A 10,765-nucleotide genomic window follows, 5' to 3' on the forward strand; every position below is an offset into this window, starting at 1 on the left:
TTGTCAGGATATGTTTGTATCGGTAAGAAACTTAATATCTTCATGATTTTCATCGTTCTGATATGAATATATTCGGGTTAAATATGTTTTTAGTATCTATACATTGAAGCGATTTTGGTTTTAGTCTCTCTTTCAAACTAAGGTATAATTTAGTCCTTTAATTTTAGAAAACTTTGGTTTTAGTCCTTTATACCAAATTTGAAACCACAAATAAAAATTAAAAGAATTTGGTAAAAAAACTAAAACCAGAGTTTTATAGAATTAAAGGACTAAATTGTACCTTAGCTTGAATGAGGGATTAAGACCAAAATCGCTCCAAAGTATAAGGAGTAAAAACATATTTAACCCAATATATTATAATTGAATAGCCATCACCAAACACTGGTAATAGATGGTTTGATACATTAGTATGGATCACTTTTGCGAGTCACGTTAGAACAAGTATGGTTACCTGTGTTCTTGGTGATTGCGATTGGCCGGTGGGACAAAAGAGAAACTAAAATTTGTACGGTATTGATACTAATCAATTGAACCTGCTAAGGTATTTTACAAATTTTCTGTATTCCAGTGAAAGCAAACATTGATTAGGTTGTAGAGTGCATACCCTATTAATTATCTGTACATTGTGAACAGGTTGTGGCCTTAGACGGAAGAAGGGACGTTGTAGCTGTTGTGAGTTCAAGTGCAGCAAAACTATATAGTCTCTCTACATTCTTCTGTTAACAAACTAAATTATTTAAAGTTCTTATAGTATAGGAATCTGATATTGGAAGTGGTGTGTCATCTTTAAATGTTACAAGAGAATCAAATGGAGGAAGCACAACATATTAATTGTGTTTTTTTATGTATATTTTAATGAAAATCCAAACTATCAATTCTTTGTATTTTTCTTTATACTTTAATTATAATTGTGAGCAAATATACCATGTTATCTTAATCTACCATTGAAATTATAGGTTACTTAACTTTTGTGTGTGTAGTGTTATACTTTTTTTATGTTTTTTATTTATCGTTATAAAAAAGCATATTTTATTAAATTACGAAATTAATTAAGAATTTATAAATACAAATGGAATATTATAAATTATAAGTATGGATGACAATTAAAAATGAAGTAATATAATATGAATAATGGCAGTTCAAACTATCACTATTTTACATTAAATTTTATTTTGATGAAACAATATTTTTTTAGGATTTTATGAGTTTTATGATATAGGAGTGTGTGTGTGTCATGGATTGTGAAAGTTTTTATTTTTAATTTATTTTTTAAGTTGAAAATTTTAAAAGTGATTTTACTTTTGTATAAGTGAACTCTAATTAAAATTAGGAATATGATTGTAATTTAGATTCTATTCAAAGTTAGTGAATCAAGTTCAAGTTTTAGATAGAGAAGGACAACGAAAAGCACAAGTTTACTTTGAGGTAAAAAATACTAATTTTATCTAATCTTTTCAAATATTATTGACCATAGTTCTCACATATACAATGACCATATATACATGTTTTTAGAATTGGTGTTTTAGAGGATCCTTCTTTGTTGGTAGTTCAATAAAAGAAAAAGTTCTTAAAAGTGTCGAAACTAAAGGATGAATGTATCTCAACAGAGAAATTTATAAACGATGTTAAATATACATAATATTGGAGGATCTTTGGAGTGTCAAAGTTAAAAAATAGATATATTTAAAATGAAAATTCTAATAAACTAAGACGTTTATATATATATATATATATATATATATATATATATATATATATATATATATATATATATATATTATTTCATGTCATAGGTTTTAAACGGGAGTTTATTTTCAAAATTTAAATTCTTATTTATTTTATAATAGATCACTCTTTGTGACGGTGATTTCACCATTAATAATTTTGATTTCTTACTAAAACAAATGATAATAGTATTGAAAAAATATAAAACACAAGAAAGAAGGACCAATATCAAAAAATATTGAAACAATGTTTTAATTTTATGTTTTTCCTTTTTAATAAAATTTATATTTACAAAACAATATAATTTTTTTATAGAGATTTTCAATAAACCAGAAATAAAATTTTATTTTAAGTAAATAATTTATTTTAATTATAAATTTTATATAGAAAAAATTGAGTTCTTAAAAAAACACGTACGCATCTTTCCTCGTAACTCATTCCCAGTTGATTTTCTTTTAATCTTTTCTTATATTTCAGTCATTATCAATTAATTAAAATAATTTCAGCATTTTACTTTAATTATTTTTTTTTCGTTTCAGTTACTTAGTCGGTTTTAATTCACCGAATACAACAAAGAAAGGGTAAATAAATAGGATATAAGTGGGTCAATCTGATTAATTGATTCTTCTTCTAGGCTACACGAACCATCACCAAAAACAAATACGTCACCGTATTTGTCACGTTTCCACGAGATTTTCATTCAAAAGTAAAGAAGCACAAGCAAGCGAAACCAGCCAGGTTGTCTTCAGATTTCGATTCCTTTTTGCGTCCGATTCTTCTGAAATTCCGAGGAGAAGCATCCTTCCAGGACCTGTCTCCGGCGACATCTCCCCGATCTCCGGCGAATCTCCGGTCCCCGCTTTCTTCCCTCGAAATGAATCCCGAGTAGTACGTTCATATGTTCCCTTTTCCCTCGATTCGTCTATGATTTGGTTGAAATTCGTTCTTTTTTCGCTTTTTCTATGTTCCATGCCAAAAGAGTATGTGGGGATGGCAGTTAAATTGTAGAATATTGCTTTGGTTCTGTTAGCCTCAAATATCATTGCCGTGAAACCCTAGATTCATGTGTTTTTATAAATTTTAATCCGCTTGGTATTTTTATCCTTTTCTTTTTGGGGGCTTGTTTTTCAATCATGGGTTCTACTTGATTTTCGTGATCTCTGTTTCTGTGTCTATGATTAATTTTGAAGTACAGAGATACAGTGGTCTTGTTCCTCGTTGATTTCAAAGAGTCATTTGAGTTTGTATGGTTCCATTTTTCCTTTGCCCTGATCAATATCTGTCCTCACGAACTGAATTGAAACTTGAACTTCGCATACTGTTTGGTAGTTGTATTTGTGTTTTGTATGATTTGAATAGCAGCTCATTGGGAGAATCATCAAATTATGTTAAACATGTGAGAATAGGGGAAAAATGGGAGGTTGTCTACAAGGTTGTTAGTTTTTAGATTATTATGGCCGTTGACTTCTCTCATCGTAAGTGATTTGGATTGTTGTTTATATATGGTGTTTGGCTATTCCACTTATTACACAAAGCAATAAGAGAAAAAGAAAACGACGCCTTGTGTTATATTGGTTTATAGTTCTTAATGAATCGAGACATTATGATTGCTTTCGATTTAAACTGTTATCTAAATGTTTGTGTATGAAAGAGCTATGGTTGCTTCTCTGTCTGATCCACGGTCTATTATAGGAGACAAAAGTTAATATGATGTGGTTATTGTTTGCAGTGATTATCTGTTCAAGCTCCTTCTTATTGGAGACTCTGGTGTTGGTAAATCATGTCTTCTTCTGAGATTTGCAGTAAGCTCTCGACCTTTTTTATACCAGTTAATTATTGTTACTACGACTGTCTTGTTTACATCGCTTGTCCTAGAGAACAATACCATCCTTTGCGTTTGCTGTAATTAAATATGGTAATTGGTAACTACGACATCTTTCAAAAGGATAGCTGTTTCCACGTTTGAGGTTTTAGTCTGTTGGAGTTCTACAATATGTAAAAGAAAAAGTGAAAAAATGAATTAGTGGAGTAGCCTTTACTTCTATATGTGTAAGAACGTATGTTTTCCCCATATATAAAATGGTTACAAAATCTATGGTTTATCATTTAGCTTATCTATACATGCTTTTAGGAAAGTAAGTAATACCTTTTTGCTGGGTAATTTGATGGGAATTTGATAGCTAAATAGAAAAATAGGAAGATCAGACTCCTTGTAAGCAGAGTAGCCCCTCTATTCTGAAAGTGCAGAAAAAAAGAATAAAAAAGATTACAATGTAATTCAAGACTGCTGATGCACTGAATACCCTTTTTCTAAAATTATTTCCTGTTGGATTATACTGAAAGTAATGCGACCTCCTTTTGTTGGTTTTGGTGTGATTTGAACAAGTGAATCTGGCTTTTGGAGAATGTCTAATTAGAAAAAAAAAAAAACAGTGGAAAGCAGAATTAATAACCTGTTTTGGTTCATTAAAAGGTTATGTGAATTTCACTAAACTGGTAGTAAATAATGAAGCATACAGCCAATGTCATGAAATATTTCTGTCATTTAGTCTACTTTTTTGAGAGTGTGATACTCGTCTGACTTTCTAACTTAAGTAGCTTCGCACTGCATGTGGGTGGTCTTGGTTCTTAAAGATGGCACATTTAGCTTAATGGTGTTGTTTGGATTAACTATATAATAATTTCTACATTATGCTACAGGATGATTCATACATAGAGAGCTACATCAGCACCATTGGAGTTGATTTTGTGAGTACAAGTCTACAAATTTTTAGCTAGCAGCATTTTTGGCCAGAATTGTTTTAAGCATTGTCTAAACTAATCATTTTACGTCAAATTTTGTAGAAAATACGTACAGTTGAGCAGGATGGAAAGACCATCAAACTCCAAATCGTATGTATCTGATTGGCTTTATCCTTTATCTGTTAATCTTCAGTGAGCTTGACCTATCTTTTTTAATCGTTTTGTTGGACGAATAGTTTTGCTTTAAGTCGTCATGCTTCAGTACCATGTGGATCACCAAAATCCATAGTTGTATTGACATATTTTTCTGCATTGATTTATGATCTGTTTTATACGTAGTGGGACACAGCTGGGCAAGAACGATTTAGGACAATCACCAGTAGCTACTACCGTGGAGCCCATGGGATCATTGTGGGTGATGATTTTCTTGGCACGTGCATTTATATGTTGATTTCCCTTTTATGGTCCATCCTTGCATGCTTTACTGACTGGTTCCTCTGGCAGATTGTTTATGATGTGACAGATGAAGACAGTTTCAATAATGTCAAGCAGTGGCTCAGTGAAATTGACCGCTATGCAAGTGATAGTGTTAACAAGCTTTTGGTTGGCAACAAGTGCGATCTGACAGAAAATAGAGCTGTGTCATATGATACAGCTAAAGTATGGCTTTGATGCACATCCCTTTAACTTTTTTCAGATTAAGCTTCAACGTTTTGTTCACACATAGTGCTGTCGCTGAGTTATTAACTTACTAATCTTACATAGTATTTTCAGCTACACTTACGCTACCTTTCTATACTTTGATCTTTTACAGGCATTTGCAGATGAAATAGGCATACCTTTTATGGAAACAAGTGCTAAAGATGCTACAAACGTTGAACAAGCTTTCATGGCAATGTCTGCATCAATCAAGGATAGGTATACATTCCTGACTGTTTCTAACTTAATGGATATTCACGAAAACTCCAAAATTTTAGTGCAACTTGATGGCCTTAGAAGCAAGCCCAGGAAATAATATTTGCCTATTTACTCTAACGAATAGTTACTCTGTAGCTCATGTTCTTTGCATTAGAATATAAGAAAACATATGGGTACTTGGCTGTTTTTGTGTCTATTGATTTATGAAATCATCTGCCAAACACGGCAAAGATTTTTCAAATAAATATAATTATGCTATGCCAATCTCCAGAGTAAAAACTTGTGTTAGGAGTTTGCTGAAAGGCTGTAATTTGCTTATAAGTGAATAAGCTCTAGGAGAGGCAAAAGGGATTTAGTTCTCCAATCTCACAAGATGTCGATGAGGTGAAAATCCTAGAGGGTCATCTCTGGACTAAAAGTATCATTACTATGATGAACATTCAGAGGCTTGCATGGCTGACATCTCACTATGTTGGTACCATAACCATTCCAATTTAAGCCATATGTGCACTTACTCTGACTGAATAACTTGGTGTTGTAATGAGGTTGACTAAGTCTGGTAAAAAGTCATGGCCACTTGATCCCGATGAACTATTTTTGAAATCCGAATTTCCATTGCCCTTCCCTTTTCTGTCTCCGGAGCAACTTGCAGCTAACAGTATTTTCTCTTTTAAAATCTCCTATGTAATTGTCTCAAAACTTTATCTTTTCCCAACGAAAGAGTCAAAGAGCAGCCCCAAGGAGCAAGGGTATAAAACACAATGCACAAGTTCTGGGTATAAAACTATATATATTAACTTTATGTTTTACCTTTCCACTAATTTCCTAATGATGATTTAAGTATAAACAGAAAGAGAGATAACATTCATAGAATTTTTCATGTCTGGCAAACTATTCCTTCCAAGCTAATCTGATGGTAACTTTCTTTCGTGTGTGAACGTAGAATGGCAAGCCAACCTGCAAATAATGCAAGGCCTCCAACAGTGCAGATCAGGGGACAGCCAGTTGCACAGAAAGGTGGATGCTGCTCTTCCTAACCAGTAACTCAGATCCATTATATTTTAGTCACATTCGTGTAAGATTTTTATTTTTTTTTTAATTTCGCCAAATAGTGGACCTATGTCAGAATTTGTTTGTTGGTTTAAAACTGACCTAGACGATCCCATTCTTTGAATATACTTAATGATGTGGCTTGTGCAAAGTATATATTTTCCTACTACTAAATATATATTTCTATTCAACCGTTTGGCTACACTAGTTTGTTCTGTGTGTGCTGTCAGAACTGCATGAACAATTTCTTGTCATAGACCCGTTATTTCCTCGGTTTTCTTTGATTTGGCTGCCCCACATTGCTTTCGCCAAAAATGTTAAAATACTATTTTTATTTTTCGTTTGGAACTGAAGTATAAAACTTTAATTGAATTTATAGAAGTGGTTTAAAATGATAGTATATACGATCTCTTTTCATTTGATCTTTTTAGCATTATTCTATATATTATTTAAATAAGAATAAATTCCATTCATTTGAAAATCAATATATTATTAGTTTTTATAATAATTATTTTAGCATATATACTATGTGTGGTTTTAATATGACTCTAACATTGAGTTATTTCTAAACTCTATTTTTATTGTGTACTAAATTCCTCTGTTAAAATTCATTAGAAGGTGAAGTGTATTCATTAGCACCTACTAGACTAATAACAAATTTATTATCTGTTCACCCTTTAAGAAAAAGCTAAGCTGAGTTGATTTTCTTTTTCTTATTATAAGTTGGAGTATTGAACCGTGGCCATTTAAATGTCCTTAGCTAGCTGTAGAAAGTGAAGGAATAATTCCTCAAAAAGACAACATCCATTTGAGGACTTTACTTCTTTCTAAAGATGTCTATTTATACTTAAAAGACTAAGGATTAAACTTCTAATTGCATACTTAAAACAATTTTCTACTAATAATGTCATCTCAACAAAAACAGTTTGAATATAGCATATCACCACAGTTCAATCAAGGAATAAGGTTAGGAAAGATCTTAATTTGAAAAGGTGACAACCCAAGTACTTGAATATATGGGAAGAAATAGTGCGAAACATTATATATAGTAAAATAGAAACTAATGCAAATGTTGTTAGATTATGAAAATTTATAATTATATTGTGATATCAAAATTTTATAATATTAATGTCTTCTAATAAATTAATATGGGTGCATATAATTTAAATTTCAAATCAGTTTCTTCCTCGCATTAGAGTGATTTATAAAAAGAATATCATCAAATAAAATTTTAAATGGATTTACAATGAAAATGTATGACCAATTGAGTTAACTGTGTAATGTTAGCTTTTATTTACTTGTACAAAACTTTTATATGAAAATCAAATGAATTTCTACTTTTTTAATTACAAAAAACAATAAAATTAACCATATGTAAAATAAATTTCTCTACTTTTTTATATATACTTAAAATGTTGTTATTATAGATTGTATTAAAATACTTAATCATATTATTGTTATTATTATTATTACCGTGACCACACTTCACATCATATTAAACTAAGCATAGTCTTGCATATCCATACTTTTATTACATTATAAAAAAAAAAACAAAATTATGCTGTGATTACTTCTCGGTATAGTGTGCACTCGGTTTTTACTAAAAGATGTATATTTTCTAAAATAAAAATTATTTTAATTTGTTAAAGGTAAAATTGTTTGACGAAGAAAAGCTAAAAAAAGTAGTTAGAAAACAAAGATGATGACTAATTAAAAAATGAAACCTGTATATCTTAAAAAAAAAAAATACAATAGTGATAGTTACATATGTGGTTTGTGATGTATTATTAAAAGATGTAAATGATTCAAAAGTCCAAATACATTAAGAGAAATAACTGAATTTAAAAAGAAAAAATAAGACATAAAATTAAAACAATCTATTTCCTTTGATATACTTATAGCTAACACCATTATAATCTTATTTGTTTTTCCATTCTTTACTTAAAAGAAATACACAATACAAAAAACAATAATATAATTTGTGCATTTGAACTTCTTTATCCTTTATTTTCGGTTTTTTTACGAAATTTGGAGTATATATTAGCAATTTAGATAAAAAAATTTCAAATTACGAAAATAGGCAAGTCGTGAGGAGTAAGGACGACTTCAAATAAAGAAGTCGTGTTTCTCTGTACGACCGACTTCACCCTGACATAGTGGTTAGATGAAGTCATACACTCCAAAAACGACTTTAAGACATGGTAATCGATTACCATGGGCTTGTAATCTATTACCAAACCATTTTTCATCAAAAAAATTAAAATTGCATGCGGGATTAACGACTTCTCCTATTAAATTCGTGCACCCCTAACATTTTTACTTTTGTTTTAATTTTTTTTATTAATTAAAATTATTTATAATTTGTAAATAATACTTTTAAATATATTTAAAATAATTAAAATTATATTAGATTAATAATTAATTTTTTTTAACATTATTAAGTAAATAAATTTCATGATTATAATTATTTTTGTAATTAAATTATATTTTTTATAAAACAATTTCAATTAAATAATTATGTAATTAAAAATTAAAAAAAAAATATATATTTCATTATAATTTATCTGTTTGAATTTTTATTATTATAGAATATTTTTTTTACAAATTATAATTAATTAATAACATTTTTTCATTAGAAATTGTTTAATTAATAAAAATATTAAATATAAACTATTTAAATTAATAAAAAATAATAATTAAAATTGTAGGAGTTTGACGACTTCTTGAAGTCGTGCACTCCACCCACTTTCACTTTTAAAATTTTTTATTATTTAAAATAATTTATAATTTTTAAATAATTTATTTAAATGTATATAAAATATTTTAAATTATATATAATTAATAATTAAAGTGTTATATTAAATAAATAAACTTTAAGGTTTTAATTATTTTTGTAATTAAATTACATTTTTTAGAAAATAATTTTAATCAAATAATTTATAACTTTAATTATTGTAATTATGAAATTATAAATTAAAAAATTATATTTCATTATAAATATATTTTTTAATATAATAAATTTACTTAAAGAAATATTTATTATAAAAAAATTATTATAATTAATTTATTATAATGAAATAAAAACATTTCATTATAATTAAATACAATTTTAATTACTTTAAATGTATTTAAAAATAATTAAATATAATTTTAATTATTTTAAATATATTTAAATAAGCATTATTTATAAATTATAAATGATTTTAATTAATAAAAAAATTAGAAAAAGGCAAAAATGTCAGATCAGACTTCATAAACCCATACAACTTCAATTTTTTTTAATTCTTTTTTATGAAAAATGACTTGGTCTTCACAACTGAAAAGTCATCAACTCATACCATTTCAATTTTTTTTAATTTTTTTATAAAAAATGGCTTTTTAATTAATTACCATACCCAAAAATCATTTTTAAAAAGAATACTTTACCACGAAATCATACCTATCAAAATTGATAATTTATACTTCAAATTTGTCTAATTTCATACCAAAAACCTTTATCCTCATATTCCGGCGTCCCAAATACATCATACTTCCAAATAATAGTTATAATGTATAATTAAAAGTACATAAAATAATTAAAAAATTATAAGAATAGTACATTTAATTAAAAAAATCTTTTATAATCTCTTGCAGATATTTTAGTTTTAATCTAATTGAATCAACTTTTAACTAAAAAAAATTAATTATGATTTTCTGACTAGGATATAGTCAACAATGTTACCTAATTAAAAAACCACACACATTCCCTAAACACTAAATGTTCAAAATTCTTTGAATTCTTTCACCGTATTGTAGAAACTAAAAAAAAGTGACAAACTGTTTGAGATGAAGCTGACTTTTTAACATTTTTGTTAAGCCCTATGGTAAGATGACATCAAACTTCGAATATTCACAACCATTACGCTAATTTACAATAAGTGCAACTCATGACAAGCTTACCTTACAGGAACGCACATACCATATGAAAACAATTCAAAATGACTTGTGAAAAAATCATCACTTTACTTGACTTTGCATTTTTATTAGATTTCACACATCCATAATCAAAAAACTATTCTTAAAAAATTTTACATCATTACAACAGGAGAATTGTTGTATCAAAATATAGTTTAAAAACACGAATTATAAATCTTCATTACATTAAACTAACCCGTAATTGGAAGGGAAATTCTAATGTTATCGATTCAAATTATTGGTATAAATATAATGGTTAAAGAGTGATGTGAAGAGTGAGTTCTTAAAATGTTGGGTTGGGTTGTTTGTTTAAAGTGAATTTAAGAAAGTAGCACACAGATTACAAAATGTAACATTCTACCAAAATATCACCGAA

The 10,765-nt window shown here is 28.2% G+C and overlaps 1 protein-coding gene and 1 long non-coding RNA gene across 2 annotated transcripts; both read left to right on the top strand.

Moving 5' to 3' along the window:
* The first annotated feature begins 266 nt into the window (after positions 1-266).
* On the top strand, positions 267-884 carry LOC106759093. Its single transcript, XR_001375591.2, has 2 exons — positions 267-541; positions 634-884. It is a non-coding gene; the product is annotated as an uncharacterized LOC106759093 (long non-coding RNA).
* A 1,461-nt stretch (positions 885-2,345) lies between these two features.
* Positions 2,346-6,693, top strand: LOC106759273 (ras-related protein RABD2a). The gene is made up of 8 exons (XM_014642364.2): positions 2,346-2,613; positions 3,455-3,527; positions 4,426-4,473; positions 4,570-4,617; positions 4,807-4,878; positions 4,972-5,127; positions 5,282-5,385; positions 6,329-6,693. The coding sequence occupies exons 1-8, from the start codon at positions 2,600-2,602 to the stop codon at positions 6,420-6,422; spliced, it is 609 nt and encodes a 202-aa protein (XP_014497850.1). The 5' UTR covers positions 2,346-2,599; the 3' UTR covers positions 6,423-6,693.
* Positions 6,694-10,765: the final 4,072 nt, after the last annotated feature.

This window comes from Vigna radiata, chromosome 4 (assembly GCF_000741045.1).
Source record: "Vigna radiata var. radiata cultivar VC1973A chromosome 4, Vradiata_ver6, whole genome shotgun sequence".
Classification (NCBI taxonomy): domain Eukaryota; kingdom Viridiplantae; phylum Streptophyta; class Magnoliopsida; order Fabales; family Fabaceae; genus Vigna; species Vigna radiata.

Excerpts from the sequence above, each read along its gene's own strand:
- LOC106759273 (XM_014642364.2), top strand. Across the intron at positions 4,474-4,569 it reads GCACCATTGGAGTTGATTTT|AAAATACGTACAGTTGAGCA; the intron begins GTGAGTACAAGT and ends CAAATTTTGTAG. Across the intron at positions 5,128-5,281 it reads TGTCATATGATACAGCTAAA|GCATTTGCAGATGAAATAGG; the intron begins GTATGGCTTTGA and ends GATCTTTTACAG.